At 36.1% G+C, this 25122-nt stretch overlaps 1 protein-coding gene across 18 annotated transcripts in view; it reads right to left on the bottom strand.

The window, feature by feature from the left end:
- The window catches only part of PARD3 (par-3 family cell polarity regulator), a 612084-nt gene that overhangs the window by 320297 nt on the left and 266665 nt on the right, over positions 1-25122 (bottom strand). For all 18 annotated transcript variants that reach the window (XM_074324693.1, XM_074324707.1, XM_074324692.1 and 15 more), the window contains one exon: positions 17145-17323. In XM_074324693.1, the coding sequence (XP_074180794.1) occupies positions 17145-17323 (179 nt within the window). The remainder of the gene's footprint in view (positions 1-17144; positions 17324-25122) is intronic.

Below are 25122 nucleotides of genomic sequence, written 5' to 3'. Positions count from 1 at the left end.
TGTTATTAATCGCTATGCAACATATCCATTATTTTGTTGATAGCATCATTCAGGTATTACTGGCATTTCAGCTATGATCTTGCTGATAATTTTGTCCAAAGCTTAAATCAAGTACATATGGAGAACATAGTTCTATAAAGATGTAATTCTGTACTTACAATGTGAGTGCATTAATAAACACCATGACATGCAATATATTTTTTACTTCACAATATATGCTTCTTTCTAATTAAAATGTATACAGTACCTTTTTTCAATTTGGAAACATTTCTTTTAGTGTAAATGATTTTTAAAATATGATAGTCTCAACTATGCCTATGTAAGACTATCTTCATTTTTCAAGGATCAAACTAAACTACAAAAAAAAGTCAAATTTTTTAAGTTAAATATATTTGTAAAACCTATATTTCATAACCTACACAGAAAACAAAACCAGCAAATTTTCTGCCATTAATATTTTTGCAACAAGTTAGAGCGGTATTTATAATAAATTGAAGAATGTGATTTTAAATTGATTTTATTCTATGATCAAATTAATGCCTCCAATTTTTATGTTGGTAAACTTCAAAGCAAAAATACAAACCTTTTTCTTTAGACTTATAAAAATCTATCAGTAGTACCAGTACGCAAAATCCTAAAGATCACTAAATTTGCTAATGAAAAAAATAATTTATTACAGTAAAGTCAGTACTTTATCGAAAAGATTATTTAAGAAAAATACCATAAGGAAATACTTTTTTTTCTTTTTTAATTATAACATTAATCCTCCACTTATGAGGCTGCCCCAAACAGCCACTCGGCTTTGCTGCTGGGTAAGAAACTTTTCCTCTTGCCAGAAAAAAACAGATGTTCCTGCTGTGATCAGGGATTTTTCTTATCATCTAAATGTACTGCCACATCATCAGGTGTCAAAAGCCACCCAGGCTGAGAAATGCATATTAATTCACTGCTCCCTGGTAGCAGTACCCTGGTTACGGAATAAATCTCTTTCAGGGTAGGGACAGTAACTGTCCTCTCTCCCCTCTCAACCCTCCCCAAGCCAATTACAATTCAATAAAAATCACACAGAACCCACCAATACCTTGGGATAGAAGCTTATTCCTGGCATGCTAAGCTGCAGCTCCAAGGCTTTATCTCTCAGAAACAGCTATTTAGCTGATGGTCAGATTTCTTGGCAAGCTCACACCCTATGTTGCAGAAATATAGGAATATTCCTTGAACATTACAGAAGTAATGGATATTTCTATATTAGCATAGGAAACTCAGGTACCTTTTCACTGTTTTAATGTAAAAATTCCAAACACTTTTTAAAATATCAATAGGCATTGTGTTATATTTTGAAATACTAAATACGCGATGCATATAAATTTCACTTTTACATCCTCTATGCATCCTATGCTTTAAAATATTCACATGTGGTTTTCGGACTTTAAATTTATAGTATTTTTCAACTTTTTGATTGTGGTCAAAGAGAAGAATCCAGTTTTCTACTTTATTATTTACCAAAGAAAGGATACAGAAAAACAAAGAAACATTTTCAGGATGTCTAACCTGATATTATGAGACTAAAGTGAAAATAGTAACTATGGCTAAGGACAATTTTTTTTAATTACACGAAGTTTGCTGAAATCATCAGTAATCATAATAAGTCAATGTAGCAGACCCACTTCCCTCTCTGGGGCCAGAGTTTATCTTTTGTGCCTTTTAATGGCTACACCAGAGCACAACCTTGGAAGCAATGCCAAGACTAAAGCTTAGGAGAAGATAACAACTATAAAATGGTCTGTAAATAGGATTGTTGTCTATGTATTTTTCTGACTTTTAAATCATCTCTAGATAATAAATGAGAACAAGATGAGGGGAGGGATATGGGGCGGTGGGAGGGGCGGATAAATCAACTCACACAAAACAATACAGGTTTGATAACCAACACGTAAAAAAAGGCAGAAAGTGAGACAGTCCCTATCCATTTAAACCAATGCCTCTTAAGACATTTATAAAAACAAACAGGATTTTAATCCAAATGCAATGTTTATCACTGTTTATCCTACACACATGGCTATTTTGAAGTATAATAAACTGAAAAGCATTATTTTAAATCCACAGTGAACAATGTCCTACATGTAATGCCTAATGTTGAGCTGAGGTCAAGCAATTTCCATATTGGCTGTAATTCCTGTTGTGAATAAGCATAAACACTGGTACGTGCACACGTCTCACTTTCATTCTCCATAGTTGCTTTCTTCCACATTCTTAATCATTATTAATGAGAATGGAAGAGACAAAGGACAGAGTGTTTATAAATTTGTTTCTACTTCTGAGCAGAACTATGACAAGACAAAGAGGAAATGAGAACATCCGTACATTTTTGTCAAAACAAAATTTGTCTATTAGTAGACTATATCTATTAGTAACAGACACGTAGTCTACTAAAGTGCGATAGAATGTGCAGCAAGAGACATGGACTATACTAACATTGTCACTTTTTAAAAATTTTTAAATGAAAGGGTCAAAATCCTGAGATCTTGAATGATAAAACATTTATTATTATAGTATCTCTGTAGCTCAAATTCCATAATAAATATTTTATTTTTAAATCTCTATCTTAATCTCCTTTACAAAGTGAGTTTAAGTTTTGAACAAGAATCAGTACTTTACCCAAGCAAATTTTCCTTTTATTAATGTACAAAATAAAATCTTCTAGCATGTACATCAAGTTTTATTAGTTTTTTTTCCTTTGAAATGTTAAGGGTACATAATTCCTAAAACTCATTCTGGCCTGAAAAATCTGAACTAAATGTCTGAACTCATGTCTTTTCCAGTCTTTACGATACATGCTCAATCGCTTCTAGGCCACAGAATTACATTTAGATCAATGGAAAACTCAAGCATGTTCAATATGCCAGAAAATAAAAATCACACTGGAACTCTCTTTAACATATATGTATTATTTGAGAATTATAACTTGAGAATTATGATTAATTTTGCAAATAAGTTTCCTGTCATACAGCAAATCTTTGAGGTTGATAATGCTGACAAAACCAGAAGCGTAGCATTGTGGTTTTGTCTCACATACCTCCCACTGGCCAGTACCTGGCTACCAGGCTTCCTATCAGACAAGAGAAGTAAACCCCAGAATGTGGATCTGCATCCAGCTCTGAGCATAAAGGGATCTGATAGGAGAAAAGGTTGGTCAAATCTCTCACAGGAGCAGGTCGCTTTACAAAGGCCATGATGTCTCCAGAGGTGAGCATCAGAAGGCAGATTTCTCTGAACCCCCAGATCTGCTCTTGGGACAGCCCACGAAATCCACGAAGAAGAGAGAGATCAGCAAAACTCAGCCTCATTCAGGCTACTTATTTGAACCAATTTCCCCAGTTGTCCCTAACCCACTTCCACAGTTCAGAATGCCATGAAAAACTTTAGATACAGACTTTTAAAGCTGAAAGGAAAAACCTAGAGAACATCCAGGTTAACCTCTTAATGTCTGAAAGAAGACATGGGGTCAGAGAAGTTATGACAAATGTTCCGTGGAGATCAGGATGACTAACCGGTTCCCATGGTTATAATTACCCACTTTCAATGTCCAATTTCTGAGTAATAGAAACCTCTCACTCCCACTCTAACCAGGAACTGTAGTTTACCTGGTAAGTTCTGATATCCAGCCATTCCTGCACAGTGATCCCCTCCCACAGGAAACTATCTCCTGAGATCTTGTAGATAAAGTAGGGCAAAGCCATTACATAATCTCGAATCACAAATTATATTCACACTAAAGATGGTTGGTTCTTTAATAAATACTACATAGTCTTAAGGAATAATCATGAGCAAAACGTCTGTTTTAAAATTGTTTTAAATTACAATGATCTCTTGCCAGGTATAACAAGGATCATCTCCCATATCGGAAGGAAGGAAACAAACATAAGGTGGTGGGGAGGATGTAGATGGCAAGGTAAATTTAATATTTCGCCAAATTACAAAATTGTTAGCTCCATCTGGACTCTGAGAAGTGAGGGAAGGAACAGAGCTAAAAGGGAAGCAGCAATAACAACAGCTCCCATTTTATTTCTTGCACAGTATTTCATAAAAACCAACATGACCATTTAACTGTCCTATAGCCATAAGCATTCCACAATCAGAAAATGTCAGGAATAGAGAAAATGGGCGACCTTCAACCAAGCGGAAAGGTATGAGGAAAACACAAAATATAAATACTTCATGTCAGATTACATTTTGAAGAACGTGGCTCATTTTCTAAAACCATGAAAAAGATAAAGAGCAACATTTGACTAATGTTGGGCTTGACTTTGAAAAGTAAATTTAAATATGAAACAATTTGAAAATATTTTACAAAGTGTTACCTATGTCTTATCTTAAAGGCAACAAATACCCATCCATATTTCATTTTCTTTCCAAAACACAGAACTGTACATGTTTGTATCTCAAAACTAAATAACAGTAGCATTTGCATTGGAAGCAATTTGCATAGTATACAAAGAGAAGAAGGGAACAGATGCTAGGGATGGGGGAGAGCATGTAAAATATTTACAGTAGTTGCCTAATTTCAAAATATCGAGTCTTACACATTTTCTAAATACGCAACAAATCTTACATTTATCTATCTATTTTTCACCTTAATTTTAAAACAACATTTTGTGTGTGTGTGTGTGTGTGTGTGTGTGTGTGTGTGTATATATATATATATATATATTCAAAGAAATTACAAAAATTTGTAAATCGTGAAATTTGCACCATATATAACTAGCTAGTTATATATATGTAAATATTAGCATTTCCTTCTTAGACTTTTCAGTTCATAATCGTAACTTCAATAACGGGGTGGATTAGCAGAACTGGCTAATTTCCGTGAAGTCCCTAGGTACAGTCAACAATTTAGCTTTCTTAAAGTTCTCCCCTTAATTGTGAAATTGCTCCCTCAGGTAAACCATCTCCACAGATACATTTTTGAAAATGTTCATTTTCACTTATCATAATCCCATCCTACGTATTGCCTCTCATACAATAATAACTTTTCTGGAGAATTCCATCTCCACACAGGAAGCATTTAACGTAAAGAAATTGATGGCCCAAACTTCTAAAAATTAAATCCTTCTTTTCAACACCATCAGTAGAAAAAACATATTCTCTGAGCAAGATATTAATTGTCAAGGAAACTATTTTAGTCCCCAAAGTATAAATGAAAGTTATAATTTAAAAATGTGATTCTGGGAAATTTTTGAGTAATTACTGCTGAAACCCCCACCCCCCAAAAAATCCCTTAATAATCTGAATGAAGTGGAACTAAAACAGCTGTTGCACCAGAATGTCTCCACAAAAATTAAAGACAAAAGTGGGAGTTACCCAGGTATGAGAATGCAGTATGCTTAAAACTGGTAAGCACTTCTCAAATTCAGACTTGTCATAGGGAAGAGTGCCAACCAAAAATTACTATTCAATAAAACCAGTTGAAGAACTTTTAATGTAACTCATTTCCAAAGAGAAAAATGTATTTCAGGAAATGACCAGATGTGTCAGAAGGTTCAGAGACCTGTGGCTGATTCCTAGTCCTGTACATTCAATTATCTGTGCATCAACTGCCATCTCTGATTCTTGGCACAAAATGTGGTTGGTACAACCACCCTATAAAGCTGGATTTAAAAGAAAAGACAAAAACTTCTCACTTTGGAAAAAGTTTAGGTTTACATAAAAGGTGCAAAGACAGTACACAGAACCCCTATATACTCTTCACCCAACTTCCTCCAATGTTAACATCTTATATAACCTTGGCATATTTGTCAAAACTAAGAAATCAACACTGGTACAATACTATTAACTAAACTAAAGACTTATTTGCAATTCACCAGTCTTTTTGCTTTGTTTTGTTTTACTCATGTCTTTGTTTCATGACAGGAGCCCAGATTGCAGTTAGTCATCATGCCTCTTCAGTCTCCTATCTGAGACGGTTTCTCACTCTTTCTTGGTTTTTTATAACCATGACATTCTTGAAGAACAATGGTCAAGTATTGTGTAGAATGTCCTTCAGTTTTGGTTTGTCTGAAGATTCCTTGTGATTACACTGAAGTTATGACTTGTGGGGAAAATTCCACTGAGGTGAAGTAACACACATCGTCACGACATGACATCGCCATGACGTATCACTAGTGATTTCAACCTTGATTACTTGGTTAATAAGGTTAGTCTACCACTTCTCTACTATAAAGTTAGCATTTTTCACATCTCATCCTCTATTCCTTGGAAACAAACTACTAAATGCAACCAGTTCTCGAGAGGAAAATTATTTACCTCTGGAGAAGAAGTATTACACAGTTTATTTGTAATTCTGTAAGGATTTTTATCCCTTTCCCCCATTTAATTTTTATTCAATCATTTACTAATATTGTTATAGTCTCATGGATATTCATTTTGATCTTTGGGTTATAATCCGATTATATCATTATTTACTTTGCTGTTATTACGCTACTTTAAGCAACGCACATAAAATATCAAGAATAGGGCCGAGTATATACTTTCTCAATAACAATAACATCAATCTGGATACTAGAGAAAAGAGACAAACACAAAAAATTCCCCCAAAAAAGGAGACAGAAATGAAGACAAGTTGTTAACTAATTAAATTATTAGAAGTAATATTAATGAAGCTATCTTATTTTTACTTAAGATGTTAAAATATTATATAGACTTGGTGAGGTTTTGAAAAATTATGCCAGTGCTAATAATAAATAAATGCTCATTATTCTCCTATTCATATTTTGATTGCCTAACAGAAAGATTTAAAGGACAAATATGATAGTTATTATGTAATATTTTACAGTTTAAAATATTTAACTACATGGGAAGTGGGTGGCATACTTGTTAAGAGCACAAAATTTTTGAAACTGGACAATCTAGGTTCATGTCATCATATCACAACGTTATCAAATTAACAATTGGTTTAGCTATTAGGTGAGATATTTAAACTCTTCAAGGCTTTACTTCTTCATCAATAAAATGGGAATAGCAACAACACATACCCTTCAGAGGGTGAGTAAATGAGATAGAACACATAACACACCAATCACAATGCCTGGCAAGATGCAAGTACTCAAAACAACGTGGCTATCATTGCTTAGAAATATCAAAACTTCTAAAACAGATATAATTTAGAGATGGGATAAATGGAAAACATTCTATACCCACCTTGAAAGACCCTGACTGAAACTCAATTCTCCAAAAGCAGCCCAGAACATGACGGCACCTAGAACACCTGCAAATTAAAACCAAGGCTACCAGAACAGCTGACATGCACATACCAGGTGCTTTAGTCCCAAGCAATCCCCTCTTACAATTTTCTTGTTAATAACAGAACATGAAGCAACGAGATCTAACTTCACGACTCAGAGTAAGTAGGTTTATAAGCCAAAGTATCAAAAATTAAAAATAGAAATAAAAAAGATGAAATGGGTCCAAAATATTTGAATCAATTGAATCAATACCATTTTTTGGTCCTCTCCCCCAAGTCCAGAAAAACAGGTGTGATATTCCTCTCTGTACTATATGTAACTTTGAGGGTGCTCTATAAGAATTCTGGCATTATTTTGAATTGATATTCCCGGAGTGGTTTATGAACTCTAAAAATATCACATCCAGGCTCAAAAATTTTGCCAATAGCACCTTAGGATTTTACAATTTGGACACAAATTATAATATTTAAAGCATGTGAAGATAGATTATATTCCTAAATGTAGCAGAAAAATAGATGAAACTAGGTTATTAACAATTCAGACTAGGTGAGCTTGGCACTTGAAGTTGGCCTATTGTAGCAGTGATTATAATAACCATCTCTTACTGAAAGCACATAACTAGACTGCATTCAAATTAGGATCTTTTAATATGAAAAATAGAAGGCCTTTATCAGGTGTCAACCCCAAGAATACATGCGGCTGTTAAGAGGGACACCTGGTGGCTAAATTGGGCTCAAAGTGATAAACAGAGCCTAGCAGCCATTGATAAACAGAGGCCTCTCCTGCTCTCCATGCTTCAGGTAAAAGCCACACACTGGGCTGCCAAGTCTACTGCACTGGGCTCCTGCCATCTGAGCCAATCCTCATTAAGGAGTTCCCCTATTTCAACCAATACAACTGAGACCTTCTCTGTCCAATCAGAGTTGCACAGCTATAACCTCATTTGCATCTTTACCAACCAATCAGAGTGACTCCATGCCAACCAATCAGGACACCGCTATTTGGACCAATCAAACTGCACAGAGTTGAAGTCCTCATTTGCATAGAAATGAACCTATCAGGCACCAGTGTCGGGCTCTCTATAAGCCAGCTTTACCTCTGCCTCAGTGCAGCACCTGATTGCATTTCCCCTGTTTGCAAACTGATCTGTCACACAGCCAACCAGTTCCATAGCTGAGCTGTTTCACAATTGAACTGTATCACAATTAACCTGTTTTCACTAAATAAAGTGTCCCCCTTCACCACACCCCCAATTCTGCACTTCTGTTGAAGTAGAATTGGTGTCAACAACCTTTGGTCTACACAGGAAATGCAAACGTTGCAGAAGAATAGTCTAAGATTTAGGTCTCAGCTGGATCTCTCTTGAAGCTAATGCCCCAGAAAATTAAACACAGCTATAGGTCTCTCATAGAAAAACATGTGCTTTTAAAGAACTATCTTAGCCAATCCTTTGAGAATTTAGATGGTTACTATAAAGCTGGCAGTTATTTGGCTCGTAAATAACTAAGAGACAACTTTTTTCCAAGAGCCAATTGGTCAAGTGTACTAGTTTAAAAATAAAATAGCATATTCAAATTTATCAATATGACTGGCCTTATACATGAGAAAGAATAAATGAGAAGAAGCAGAGACTAAGAAGCCAACGGGCAGAGGAGAGGATGAGGAAGCACAGAAAAAAGTAAATGTACAATATCATATTAGAATGAATGATTGAATGAATGAATGAATGAATGAATGAATGAATGAATGAACGAACGAACGAACAAGCAGCTGTTTTAGGGTAGCATGGAGTATAGGTAAATTTTAATTGCTAGTATGTTGTCTGCATATCAACTGCCAAAGTTTTCTCACGCTCAACAAAAGAAGGAGTAGGCATTTTCTAGAGGTTCCATGTGTGTGAATTAGCATTGATGACTTCATACATGATACTGAGAATTTGCTGTCTAAACCTTATATGTTCAAATGCACTTTAAACTATAAGATGGCCGAGTGGGGGGGAGTTGTCCATAAAGGGAAAATAGACAGAAACATTATTTATATCACAGCTTCTATATAGAAAAAATATTTCCTGTTCTAGTTTTGCATTGATAGAACAGTATCAAATATCTCAATAGGCTGTTGTAATACCTTTTCTTAAAGGACAAAAAAGATCATTATAATTTATTTTCATTTGAAAATGATAAATTTGAGCTATCTAAGTGTGAAAAGAAGTGAAATGTCACAAAATCCAATATGGTTCCAGGTTCTATTCTGTTTTTATAGAAAAATTAGCCTAAAAAGAAAGCATCTCAAAAGAACCATTATACTTTATTTGTCCTCTTTTAACAAGCATTCACATTTTCCATTTTCAGATAGACTCACATTCTCAAAGAAAATGCTGTGCCCTGGAATCAACATGGCATCTTTAAATAAACACACACAAATTTCCTAAAGTGAGTTATGGAATTTGTTGATGTAAGTGTATGTATTTCGTCTTTTAAAAGTTCACAGGTGATTCTGGTACAGAGACACATGGAACCATTAAGCTATATGGTAAGACAGTAAGCTCTGGGACTCAGGGACAGTACCAGTTGCTTCTCTGTCTTCCTCATCACCCCTCTCATCCCCTGCTCACCCCACCTAGGGCTTCTCACACTGCTTTATACATCACTTCATTATTCAAGAATTTATGGGAAATAATTATCAACTAGCTTTAAAATTGTTCATTTCCTTGGTCAAATAAGTCTACTTCAGAAATCTATTCCAAGAAAATAATCAGAGATGACAACATAAATTGATCTATAAGATCTTCTCTGAAGGGTACTTCTCAAGGTTTCTTGTAAGAGGGGGAAAAAAAGGTAAAGAATAAATGTCAAGCAGCAGAAGAATCACCAAATAAACACCAACTGCCCAAACAAAATCAGTACAGAATAGAACATTTTGCCAGCTATCAATATTATAAGACATAGGAAAATGCTCTTAATGTAACTCAAATTAGGAAAAAAATGCAGAAAATTATACTTGTTGGATGATTCTCCCCCTGGTAATAAGGACAACCACCAGCTACCATGTTTCCCTGAAAATAAGACCAGGTCTTATATTAATTTTGCTCCAAAAGATGCATTAGGGCTTCTGTTCAAGGAATGTCATCTTGAAAAATCATGCTAGGGCTTGTTTTCCGGTTAGGTCTTATTTTCAGGGAAATAATGTATACAGAGCTATACTCCACGGAAATCCTGAAGTTAATACACCAAATTGCCAATACTATTCATCTTCAAGATTCCAAATTGCTTACCTACTTCTTTATACTTTCCATTATTTATAAACACAAAGAGCAAATAGTCATTACCAGATAAAATGTTTTAGGAATCTTAAAATATACTCTCAAAAATGTTCATTAAAACATATATTTTTTAAGTTAGAAGATCTCAAAACTCTTCTAAATGAAATGGGAGGAAAGATGACAAAGACATAATTCAGACAGTATCTTTTCCAACAGTGCACATGTATCAGGGACATTGGAAAACATACCAAATATGCCAAGCAGCTAAATCAAACAGAAACAATAAGCCCAGGGGGTCAGAAACATTCCAAGGTCTTTCTTTTACTGGGACAAGGGGACTAACAATGCCAATGAAATATGTTCTCTTATAACTTTCGTTTCCTTTCCTTAATCAGGTATGAATCCCTCTTGGAAATTAGTCAAGATCCAGTTTTCATGCTAAATCTACCTATATTCTTTTCTTTTCTTTCCTTTTTTTTTTGATGGGGGAGGACAAATTTAACTTGGAAAAGCAACACCTCTCATTATCTGGGGGAAAGGAACAATGGCTTATAACTACTGCATAATGAAATAGAACAGACTTTACCCTTGAAACTTCATGGTAGGCTGATTCTGATAAGTGCCTCATTACATCGTTCTTGATGGAATGAATCAAACACTCTCTATGTACTAGTTGGATTCTATATTCGCAGGGACACCAACTTAATAAGGATGACTAAAGAGGTGGTAAAATGATTTAAGTATTCACACTGATTGAAATATTCTTTCCCAAGATGAAATAATATTAAGCACATGTAAAAATCTCAAATGAAAATGCATTTTCTAGCAAGATACTTTCTACATAAAGTGCAAACAAAATGTTCTCTAAAAGAGTTGAAAAAGACAGTCATCCACAAAATGCTGAAAAACAGAAATGAGTAAATGTTCCAAAGAACAACGAAAAAAGCCAAGACTATCGTCCCTTCTACATTTCAACTCCAAATAAAAGTTTGAAAAATTTTAAGAAATCCAGAAGCCCATAGAACTCTTTGTCTCTCCAAGTTTTCATCTGGCTTTAGTAGCATCATAATTTGCCTACACTGTCTTCTAAACTAACAGCAGAATGAGATATTGTAACTACCTTAACTTGGAAGACTCCACCTCTCATCTGAGGTTTTGAACCATAGGAGTGAGTTCAACATGGTAGCATTCTAACATACCAGAATGGAACGCTCCTGCTCAGAAGTGATTTTAATTCATTGGTGACATTATTCTAGAACTGTTTTGCTTATTCAATTTGAAAGAATAGAAATCAGTTAACCTTGTATATGAGTTATGCAAGAATGTCAACTTATTCTAACCATTAGATTAATGGATCACAAGACTATGAACCAACCCTTAGCTAATTTATTTCCATATGTTTACACAGAAAATATAAGCCACTACACACTCATAAGGATTTATAACATCTTGAAATTGTCCAGCATTGGTAAGTGCCAACAGACTCAAAAGAAATTAATACTGATCAGCACATATGTTACCTCTAAGCATCCTTTCTGAATACTGAAAACATGGGAAGTCTATCCACAGCAATCAATGAAGAAAAAAAAATAAAACACATCCAAATCGGAAAGGAAGAAGTAAAACTCCCATTATTTGCAGATGATATAATACTATATATAGAAAGCCCTAATAAACCACTAAAAAACTATTAGAACTAATAAATAAATTCAATAAAGTTTCAGGATACAGAATCAGCATACAAAGATATGTTGCATTTCTAAACACCCATAATAAACAACCAGAAGGAGAAATTAAGAAAACAATCCTATTTACAACTACATCAAAAAACAAAATACCTAGGAATAAACTCTACCAAAGAGGTGAAAGACCTGCACTCTGAAAGCTTTAAGACACTGAAGAAAGAAATTGAAGGAGATACAAATAAATGGAAAGATATACCTTGCTTGTGGATTAGAAGTATTAATAGTGTGAAAATATCCTTACTACCTAAAGCAATATACAGATTCTATGCAATCCCTATAAAAATACCAATGGCATTCTCCTCGAAATTAAAACAACTAATCCTAAATATATGGAACCACAAAAGAAAGAATAAAGAGGGAGGTATAACACTCCCTGATATCAAACTACAACAAAGCTACACTGATCAGCACAGTATTGCAGTGGCATAAAAACAGATATATAGGTCAACGGAATAGAACAGAGAGCTCAGAAATAAATCCTCGCTTATATGGTCAATTAATTTACAACAAAGAAGGCAACGATATACAATGGGGTGAAGGCAGTCTCTTCAATAAGTGGTGCTAGGAAAACTGGACACATGTATGCAAAAGAAAATAAAAGAAAGAAAAGAAACTGGACCCCTTTCTTATACCATATACAAAAATAAGCTCAAAATGGATTAAATCATTAAATGTAAGGCCTGAAACCATAAAACTCCTAGAAGAAAACATAGGCAGTAAACTCTTTGACATCTATCTGTTTTAGCAATATCTTTTTGGATATGTCTCCTCAGTCAAGGGCAGCAAAATAAATGGCACTTAAAAAGGTTTTGCACAGCAAAGGAAACCATCAACAAAATGAAAAGACAACCTACTACTGAATGGGAGAAGATATTTGCCAATGTGACATCCAAAAAGAGGTTAATATCCAAAATACATAAGGAACTCATACAATTTAATAAAAACAATCTAATTTAAAAAATAGGCTGAGGACCTGAATTGGGAGAAATGTCCCAAGAGGACACACAGATGGCCAACAGACATGAAAAAATGCTCACTATCACTGATCATCAGGGAAATGCAAATTAAAACTGCAATGAGATATCACCTCATCCCAGTCTGAATGGCTATGATCAATAAATAAACAAGTGCTGTCGAGAATGTGGAGAAAAGGGAACACTTGTACACTGCTGGAGGGATTGTAAATTAGTACAGGAACTATGGAACACAGTAGGAAGATGCCTCAAAAAAATTAAAAACAGAACTACCATATGATCCAGAAATTCCACTTCTGGTTATTTATCCAAAGAAAACAAAAATACTAATTCAAAAAGATGATATATTTACCCCTATGTTTATTGCAGCATTCCTAGTAACAGCCAAGATTTAGAAGCCACCTCGATGTCCATCAGCAGATGAATGGATCAAGAAGATGTGACATATTCTCTCTCTCTCTCTCACACACAAAATGGAATATTATTCAGCAGTAAAAAGAACAAAATCTTGCCATTTATGACAACATGGTTGGACCTAGAGGTTATTATGCTAAGTAAAATAACTCAGAGAAAGACAAATACCATATAATTTCACTCATATGTGAAATCTAAGAAAAACAAAATAAATAAAACAAAACAGAATGAAGTCCAGAGCTATAGAGAACAAGCTGGTAGTTACCAAAGGGGCAGATGGGAAATAAAGGGAAGGAGGGCAGGGAATGGGAAATAAACAAATAAAAATTTTAAAATAAATGAAAGAAAAAGAACAGATCTTTTCATAACAATATAAAATAGAATTTAATCAGCTATGTATATACTGTTAAAAAGCTCTCAGACTAAAATATAAGAACCCTAAAATTTAGACAGCAAATTTAGTAAATTGATATTTGAAAAAGCCAAAAATAATTCAAAAGCCAAATTCATTACAGAACACCCTTTACGAGTATTGTATGTGAATACGATTTCATCTAGAGATATAAATGTAAATCAAGGCCTTTCCTACAGAGCATTTAGCTACATGAAATGCCACTCTAAATAGGGAAAGAGCTTGTTGAATAAGTCACCATTTTTAAAACAAATAAAATTATATTCAACTTTGTCTCACAGCACTGATATTTATAATGTGAAAAAATGGAAAATGTATTAATGTCTAACAATAGAAGAATGATAAATAAATTAGTGTACACGCTATCAGTGGAATATTTTGCATTCATTAAAAATATGTTCTAATAAAATTCACACCAGGAGAAATCCCTATGATATAAACAAAATGTAGAAATAATCAGGATGCAAATATATAAACCCAGTTTGGCTCCCAACTGTGTGTGTGTGTGTGTGTGTGTGTGTGTGTGTGTGTGTGTCTGTGTGTGTGTGTGTCTGTGTGTGTGAGTGTCTGTGTGTGTGTGTGTTCACTAACACTGTTGCTGAGATTGGGAATTATAGATAACTTAATTTTGTTCTATTCTATTAGTGTCCCCCCTTTTTTACAATGACAGATATGTGTTATGTGAAACAAAAAGTCAGGGTAGTAGATGTGATTCACTGGAGTGAGCAGACTCCTGGCTTCCTCACCTCCTGGCCTCCTGGCCTCTTCGCCTCCTGGCCTCCTCATGCTGCAGAGGCTGGGAGGCTGAAGTCCACTTCCCAGCTCCCCTGCAGATAAGGATCTGGATGCAAATTACATTCCGCCCATCTGGCTTCAACAGTCTGAGATTTTAATGATGGTTGTGAAATAGGGAATTTTCTTAGGCTGTTGCTACTGGCAAGTACAGCTGTGAAGATGACAGAATTTTCTGAGGCATTTCTGGGTTCAATTCCCAGCTTCACAGGTGATAAGCAGCAAGGTGAGCACACTTGGAGACAGAGTGCCAGTGTCTAGGGGCCAGGTGCAGGGGGGAAGATCCCAGTTCCCCATAATGCAACCCCCCCCTTCTTCCCTGGGCAGGCCACATGTATAGTAACCATTGTTCACAAGTTCTTGAGGCCCAGCTCAGGGCCTGCTCTCCAAGCCCTTTCAATGACCTTCTGAGAAAAATATTCTAAGTGGAAGTCCTTTTACGTTTAAAATAGCGACTGTGGTTCTGTTTGCTGCAACCAAAGCTGACTCACACATCCAAGATGTCAAATAAGTTTTTTTATAAAAAACGATTACCTCAATGACGTCTGACCTACTATCCTTCAACTAAGTAAAAACCTTTTGAAAAAGTAATGAATTTTTTTTAAACCTCCAACATGACTTGTTTATGCATTTATGAATACCCGTGTAAATTAGGTCCATTCTGAACAAACTAAATGTCATGAGGCCTATTCAGAAACTGAATTCTGCTTCTTTGGACAGTCTACTGCATAATAAAGCCTTGTACAATTTCAAGCTAATCTCAATGAGAAAATACTTTCAATAATAAAGTGTTTCAGAAGAGTGAGCCTTACAGTTAGACCCCTAATCCAAAAATATCAGACTTCAGTACACTGTTTTCTCCTTATAGATGCTTCTCACTTTAAACTTATGTATCACATAAATTGTTTTCTTACTTGAATTAGTGCAAAGAGTTTGCTGAAATGTAAAACCAAGTTAAAAGAAATATTTAAAACAAGTATTTCCGTAGATGAACAAATAAATCAAGCAAATTTCATGCTACATTCATTTTAATATTAATATGTGATTAGTATAATTCCACATTTCTCAATATATGCTCAAAATGTGTCTTCAATATACACTGTGCTAACATTGAAAAAGGTTTATTAATTCATTCAACAGACATTTAGTGAGCATTTATTCTAACAGGGTAGGCAGATAGAAATGAGCAGAAGGAGAGATTTAGCCCCGGCTGCAGCTCCTATTTGGGTCAAGACCCCTTGCAGCTGCCCAGCAGGATTCCAGGTGTACACATACCTTTAAGGAATGTGTTTACACGTGCCCCTAAATCAAAGAAATGCACTGCTAAGTGCCAGAGGACTAGGCACCTCAGGGGGAGAAAGAGAGATAAGAGAAGGGAGAGGGGGAGGCAGTTCTACCCACAGAAATAAAAGCCTTCATCATGCAACTTGAGGTGAGGCTGCTTCCCTCCCGTGGGTCAGCCTGCTCCATGTCTGGGAGGGCACTGTCTTTTGCTAACAAATTTCTGGCTGTTTTATTCTGTACAAAATTCTGTCTCTTGACTGAATTCATTCCTTCAAGAAGATGAAGAGCTGAAGTTCAATGTCATTTCCTGGTAACAATTCTATAGGATCAGCAGTGAAAATCACAAACATGGTTAAAGCTCATTGGGTAAAAGCTTAGAAGTATGACAGAAGGGAATGATACGGGTTCTGTAGAAGTGTATGACAAGAGCACTCACAAACAAATTGCAAAAACTAAACTAAGCAGACTAAAATAAGTGTATGTATTAGACTAAATAAGTAGGTCATGGACTAAAATAAATTAGGTCAAAGAACAAAATATTATATTCTAGACTAGACAGTACATATTGGAGGGAGACAGAATTACCAACTGAGTATTCAAAAATAAATGACCATGGAGTCCACTTTCAACTTTAAAAGTCCATAACGCTATAATTTCTTCAATGTACCTTCTGAGCCAGTATGACTCTCTGCTTACATGTGTGTAAAATATCCCTGAAGGAACATGCAAAAAGCAAACAAGGGGGTTGTCCATGAAGAGAAAGAGAGGTAGGACAGGAGACAAGATAGAGAGGGACTTCACACGTACACATTTCATATCGAAAGTTTTCATTTTTAATCATATGAATGCTACCTGTTCCAAAATGGATAAATTTACACCATATATAGCACAAACTGTATCCGAAAATTCAAAGGCAATATAAAATGGAAAGTTATCTGAACTTTGGTGTAGAAGTAGATAAGCAAACACACAAAGGGCCATCGTGAAGATACTAAGAAGGGACAAAGTAGAAATGGTTACCTTCCTGTCACAGGTTTTAGGGCTACCAGCAGTGTTTTGCTTGAGAAAGCCAGCTGTTGTTGACCAGCGTGTGGGATTTTTTCGTGAAGGCTCTTCAGAGGAAAAATTACTATCACTGACAGAAGTTGAGAGGCCAATTAAAGCTGGGTCACTGCTTCGTCGGACATGAAGAGGCATATCTACAAATACAAAAAAATAAAAGCGTCTTTTTTTGTTTTGTTTTGTTTTTTTAAAGATAACTAATGTCTGAAAACTACATGTTAGGATAAAGGTAGTTAAATCCCAAAGATTAAAGAATAGAGTAACAATTTAAGGTGACAGTGGGTCAGCATTCTAAACAGATATTCCATTAGCTACTTTAAAATACTTCATGGCAAAAGAAACGTGGCCTGCGTGGGACAGCCTGCTCTGAAGTCAGACCACCTGGTCATGTATATGTGCATCGTTACAACGTTATGTGTGTGCCTCTGGGCAAGCCGCCTACCTAGCCTCTGTCTCTAGTCCATTCATACACAAACAGCAATAAAATAGCACTTCTTTCATAGGGGCATTGTGAGAACTGAATCAGATAAAATGCTTCAAATAGTGCCTGACACATAGTGTGCACTCAACAGAGAGTAAAATAACCATTACTGCTATTACTATCCTAATATTTCTAAATAAAATGTCATATTCTAAAATATAAATTAATGTAAGCTATGAAACAAATTTCATTCAACTTTTAATCATATCTGCTGGATTAAAAATACAGAATCTGAACAGTATTTGGCTAGTCTATTAAAGAATTCTATTGAATAAATATTTCTTTTGTTCAATAAAGTATTATGAAAAGTGTAAAACACAAACATATTTTAGATCTTTAAGATAACAGAAATCTTGAAAGTAATACACTAATAAGCAGGTAATATCTGGCATATACTCACATACAAAATTACATGAAAGACAGTGTTTTGGTAACTTTAATCATATAAATGAGGAGTTTGTTTGCAATTGCTATAACAAAATCGATAACAAACTCAGGCTAACATTTCTATCAGTAGCACTGAGAACATTCTGGCACATATAATCATTGTTACAGTAGAGGAGAAACAGAAAAGAATAAAAACACATGGGTCTATATCACAACCAAAAGCCCCACTCAACTGGACAAAATCACTCAAAGACATGAGACAGGACAGTTAAACTATGTTTAGTGTAATCTGTTTTCAAAAATTAGGATGCAAGTTAACCATTTATTAAAAGCCTCTAAAAACAGCTTTAATGGTATATAATAAACTCATCATTTACTCTACAGGAAACATTTCTGGAACACTAATGCATTGGTCAAGATACAGACTCATAGATCCTTGAGATGAGAAAAACAGACTACATACATTGAATGTTGTATTTAAATCATTGTCAAGCCAATAGTCTCAAAGACGTTAAAGCAAATTAAAAATGATCAGAAGCATATGAATTATAATCATATTGCATTTAACATTTGTTTCTACGTCATGAGGATTTAATAACAAAAATAAAGCCTGAGTAACATTCACAGGGGAAAAATATGCTGAACATTTAATATTAATTGGTGGTTACCTTAATTTGCTAGGAAAAACATACATAAAAATTATCAAAGAATAATTTCCAATTTTTAAGTGTATGTAGAAACTTGTGACATCCCGCACTGCTTAGAATCTGCAGCAAAAAATAAAACACACTAAGAACTACATAGTCGCTCTCAAATAGGTTCACAAAAATATACATCTAAGAATCTATGTGTGTTAATACTACATGCTCTTACTATAAGAGAAGTTTTTTCCCAATTAGCAAAATTGTTCCCAGATTCACAAAATTCAAAATAAAGCAACAAAATGGGGAAGGGGAGAATAAAATACTTCTGGGCAATTATAATACTGCTCCTTGGACATGGGTTCTGTTACTTTCCAATTATAGGGCTGTTTAGTATCTACTTGTTGAAGATCTCTCTCTCTCTCTCTCTCTGTTTATTATCTACTTGTTGAAGATCTCTCTCTCTCTTTCTCTCTCTCTCTCTCTCTCTCTCTCTCTCTCTCTCCTTCTCTCTCTCTCTCTCTCTCTCTCTCTCTCCTTCTCTCTCACCCTCTGCCCCAGGTATAAAAGAAGCACTATTCACAAAAAGATATTTTAAAAATGGTAGATGCAATGACCAAAAAGTCTACCACAATAATAACATAACCATGTAAAACTACACTACAACCCCAAAATAAATTCAGGGACTATATAATTTCACTGAATTTCCTGAGACACAATAAAACATCTTACTCTAGTTGTTTCTGAAATTTTTCCCAGAAGTAAATTGCATACGTGATTCAGATTAGATAAATAATTAAGACCCTCATCTTCTGATGGAATGTGATCATTGTGGTAATATGTTTGTCTGAAACAGACAAAAATAATTAGCATTTTAGCTTTTTGTACCTGTAACTCTCAAAACGGTCGATGCAGGCAAGAAAGGGGATGAGAAATAAGATGGGTCACAGTGGGGACTGCAGACCCTGTGAGTTGTCCCTTCCGGGTAGATGTTTGGGCAGGGCACGAGGCAGCATTTACTGTGCAAACTGCAGTGCTAAGGATGCCCCAGGAGACATGCTATTAGGCAACCCTTCCCGTGAGTTCCTCACACAGTAAACTTTGTTTTCATTTTAGTGGTATCTATAAAAGAAGTTAATATAAATAGAGTCTGGATCGTTCATGTGTACCACTTTATCACCAAGTACCCCCAAGCAATTTCAGGCCCCATGTTTACATCTCTGTCCACTGTCAAACTCAGGAAGGCATCCAAGATTTGATTACCAGGTTAATGAAAAAAGGAACAGAATTCAATTTAAAAAGTAAACTATGTGTTCTCAAAAGAATGCCAAATGGCATCGTAATGACCTTGAAATCAAGGTTTTCTTGTAGTGCAATGTGCTGAAAGAGCTGAGTTTTCACAGTACAGCATAACTAGGTCCAAAAGGCAAGACCCATGCCACATGGCCAGAACTTGACAAATGAGAGTTTCTCAAAGGTTAGCTGCCATGTGGAATGGAAGCTTTTCATTCTTTGTTACATTAAAATCTACTTGTCTGTGTCACATTCTGAATGGTTCTTTAACCCATGAAAAATTCTGTAACATTAGTTATTTGGAATCTATTAGTAATTGGGTATGCCAGTGTTCCAAATGTTGATACATTCCTCCATATCAGTAAATCACATATGGGACAATCACTACCAATTTCATGAGAAAAGTCGTTAAATATTGGGAAGTTGTCATGCTCATGGTGGACTATATGTTTTCCAAAATCTAATTTTCACTAGAAAGCTTAAAGCTTATCTTTGGCTACAAATACTGTCAGTCATTTGCCATGTAGCGACAGGCTCACTCCATTCATTTTCCAGAAACTGTTCAAGATACCAAAGACTGAATAACCAGTTTATCTGTCCATCTTTCAAATAAAAATGGCATTCCATTTAAAAAAAAAAAAAAATGGCTACTTCAGCTTACAACTCAAACCATCACATAAAAATTTTCCTCAAGACAACCATTGATCTTCAATAGGTAGGAGTACTTTATGCCGACCTCCCATTTGTCACACAAAATTTTAAATTTTGTACTCAAGGGTCAGGATTTAATAAAAGTAATCACTTTTGCTGCTTCATCAAGGACAGCAGATAAAAATGGCTGTTTGAAAAATAAAAACCGTTAGTGTGTTGGGTGAAGAATACATTTGGTGCCACTGTCTTGATTTGTGCCAAGGGACCTGCATTTTACCCATCAGTGCCTGGGCATCACTGATGCAGACGTCACCCCGGGGGAAAACATAAAGTATATTTTAGTAAGTCCATGGAAAAGAGCTTTGTCCTGTCTCCTTGAAATGCTCTCAGTCACTCCCAAGGACCCACAAACCGCACAGGAAGAACCACTGAGCTAGATTTGCAATCCTGGTAAATCAGTTTACCTCTCCAGGCCTCAATTCCTAATCTATAAAACCAGAGGCTGCACTAATGGTGTCAGAAGAGCTTTTTCATGCAAAAATATGTGTGATGCCACGTAAGTTCATATACTTCTATACCGGCGATCACTTGCCAAATCTCATCCCAGCAGCACTTACAACAATTTATGAAAAAAGTTATTAAAATAAATAAATAAAAGCATTGCGAAGCCGTAACAACCATTATCTGGTGCCTCAAAACAAGGAACACAGGAGAAGGAAAACTCATGAGAGCTACAGGTATGGTGCAGAAGTAGCCACAAAGAGCATGCGGCCTCCTGACAAGCTGAGCCTGATTTTAAAGAACGAGATCACCATAAACATTAGGACTTATCAACCAAATGAACCATGAAACACCACTGCCTGGTACACCTAACAGGTTGCCCACCTTTCACTGTCCTGACAAAACAAAGAATGCAAATCTGTGTTGGCCCCAGACGAATCAAATGAGAATAGAGCCTTTTCCTCTATGATTTGTTCATGTTTCTGCGGCCCAGGGCCTAGTTCATCATTACTAATAATCTGATGTTACTTGTTCCTCACAGTAATTGAAAATAACAGGAGCTTCTCAATTAAGGTAATTTGGTCATTCTTATTGCAATTCCTCACCCTCAATTTTAAGAAAATTGATGCATTTAAAAACATGACAAAACTTTCTCGCCGCATCATCTTCTGATTTATTTAATACATAGATTTTCAAAGAATATCCTCTGAAATATTAAAAAGAAAATTCAAAGATGATGATCTTCAATAATTAAGCTGCTGGCTGAACCACACAGGCACTGGTGCATTGTCACTGGGACCAAGAGGATGGTGGAGACTGTTTGATGTCTGTCTGCCTTTGAAGAGCAGATAAAACAGCAATAAACCCTCATCACGAGATTTCAAACTCTCTGTGGCACTAGTGCTCTGTAAATATTGATTTGCTTCTCTAGGTAGGGTGCTTTTTCAATAAGTGGGAAATGGCAAATATAATAATGAATTAGAGTAAATACTAAAGAGGCAGATATATACATTTTTAACTGTTAAATATCCCGCCCCTACTCCTAATAAGCCCTCCCAAGGCTTCTCTTCTTTTATTCTTCTGGTAATTTCTAAATTACTTAACCACTCAAGGCAATGAATAAACCTTTTCCAAGAAGACAAGCATAAACTGTCAAGATATTTAATCAAATCTAAAAATAATACGCGTTGCACGTGTTCTATTAGGACTTACGATGCAAACAGCATAATTACACTTCATGCAAAATGAAGACCATCTCCTCAATCTTCGAGGCAATTATATACTTCCTAAAGACACATCTCACAGTGAGAAGAACCAAGTTATTAATCCACACCATGAGATAAAAACCTGTCATCGGGATTGCAAAATTGACCTTCCAATATATGTTGCCCCTTTTTTATAAAGGCACTTTACCAGTAGTATATTTCACCTTCTGAGGTAAAATCCTTGGAAGAAATTTGTGGAAGGCAAGGCAGGAAATAAGCTTTAAAAAAACAGTGAATGACTCAGAGAGAAGGTGATGAGTTTTATCACCGTTATTAACTATTTTTTATATACAAGGAATAAACAAAAAATACTATACTTGGAAGTTGCCTTAGAGATAAACTGAAATATCTCATTTACAAATGCATGCACTGAGGACCAGACAGTTTAAGGGCTGGTCAAAGGTCACACTGCTCTCTGTGACGGAGCTGTTCCTGAGGTTCTTGATAACTGCCTCCCTGCCCTGCAGAATTTGGAGGTGACCACAATGCTGTCCAGGAGGAACTAAAATGTGTCAGATCCACAAGGTGCTTACACCTCACTAGAGATAACAGGTGATTTTCTTAGAAAGGTTGAGTCTAAAATACATTTCTAGAGAGAACAGGATGTCTTCAATAGTTCCACTGAATCTTAAATACTTATAAGGAGGGAAAAGAAAGTCACGGGGAAAATAGATATGTAGTATTCTAATGTCATATGAAGTTTCCAAAGAAAACCCAAAACTTTTCTAATATTAAAATTGTAGTACTCTCATTCTGAAACTGAAAATATAACCACCTTGATCAAAAGCCCTCCAAATACTCATATGAGTACAAAAGTGGAGAAATCTGAATACGATTGGTGAATATAGCATCAATGTTAATACTGTTGCTGTGACAAAATATTATAGTTTTCCCAAAATCTTACCGTTGAGGGAAATATAAAAGGAATATCTGTAGTATTTCTTACAACTGCATGAGAATTCTACAATTAACTCAATTTAAAAAATAAAAATGCCCTCCAAAGAGTTAACAGAAAATCCCCAGTGAGAAATCAATGTCAAGGCTTGCAGCAATCGGGACTTACAGAGTGTCATTAAGCTATTTCCTCTAACAGTCTTCTCATGACCTAGGCTCAGCCCCTACACACACCGTGTGTCCCCTGTGTACTAGGCACTCTTGACAGCTCCCTCAACATGCCCCACAGCAGGACAACTCCATGCTTGAGCAACGCTGGGAACAGGCTGGCTAGCATCACCCTTCATCCCCGCCACGCCCATCTCTATACAAGTTCATCTCCTCTATACATCTCCTCAAGTTCATCACCTCCAATATTAGTGTACCAGTAGCAAACAATGGCTGATTCATAAAGGGGTATTTGAGTTAAGTTAAATGGAAAGACTGTTTACAAATCCATGGCAGGATTAAGGAAAAGCAGCGAGGGATAAAGTCCCCATGAGGCCTTCCACCCCCAGGGCAAGGGGAGCTGTGGCTTTCCCTGCAGGGACCCAGCTCCCAGCAAACCAGAGCCAGGCAAGGAGGGAGCCCAGGATGGAGGCCTGGCTTTGTGCTCTTCCCACTCCCCATCGATGCCCTGCAGGTGCATCCCCAGGTCCAGCTCAGGCAGAAGCCAGAGAGCACAGACCCTGGCTGACAACACAGGAGAGCTCGGCCCTGACCACCTGGGCAGAACGGTCAGTGAGTCTGGAGGAGCATAAGGAAGCCACGCAGCTCAGGGTACCAGTGGAATCCCTCTGCGCCTTTCTCCACTGCACTTTGTTCCTACCTCTAATAGCATCAGCCAGTTATTTAACCGGAGAACAAGTGTTCATTCTATTCATTGTAACCTCCCTCCCTCCTTCCCTCCTTCCATACACTTGCATACACACACACACACTCACACACACAAACACAGCAGGAACTGAAAATTTTAGAAGCTGGTTAAAATACATCAGGCAAGAATAAAAAAAACTCCCCAAGATTTAATATTCAGGGGTTCCTTTCTTATTATGCCCTGAGGGTAAAAAAAAAAAAAAAAAAAAAAAAGAGTGGTTAAAGTGTGTAAGAAATAGGCTTCAGAGGTGAAAAGCCTTTCACTTTTATCTTTCTGTCTCCTGGAGCAGAGGGCAAGGCCAGGCCTGAGGCAATTATGTAAATGACCACCTGCTTATAAAAATATGCATTAGCTACTGAATCCTGTACATAAAAATTTAGTGTCCCCAAATCCTCTACTAAGACAGCTACAGCTCAGGGGGAAGCGGTCAGTTACGTCAGAGTCCTGAGCCCCTGCCAGGGCCCAGGGCCAGTGCTCAGGCAGAGGAAGAGCAGAGAGAGCGATGCTATGCAAGGTGATCTTTTCCCTTTCACGCATATCATCCCGTTTTTGTGGGGCTATGGCAGGTGTAAAGTCTGGCTGCTTCAATCAACAAACATTTGTTAAGCATCTACTAGACACTAATATTCATAGTTATTTTTAAAATAATGACTATGCGGCAAAGGGTCTTTTGAGAATTGTTCAATGTCAAAAAAATTCCTCCAAATGAATATTACTCTGCACATTCAAAAAGAAACAAATACTGTAAAAGATCACCACCTGCCCAGTGACTGGACCAGGACAGATTTATTTTTTTTTTTTAACGTTAGTAAAAGAAAGAAGGTGAAGGTAAGAAGAGTACTAAATACAAGGTGCCCAGATGAAAATAACCACAGATGGGTAAAACAAACTATTAGAACAGCTGGCA

This window comes from Rhinolophus sinicus, linkage group LG02 (assembly GCF_036562045.2).
Source record: "Rhinolophus sinicus isolate RSC01 linkage group LG02, ASM3656204v1, whole genome shotgun sequence".
NCBI classification, from domain to species: Eukaryota; Metazoa; Chordata; class Mammalia; order Chiroptera; family Rhinolophidae; genus Rhinolophus; species Rhinolophus sinicus.
Note: the sequence above shows the minus strand (reverse complement) of the source record. Positions and strands in the feature narration are given on the sequence as shown.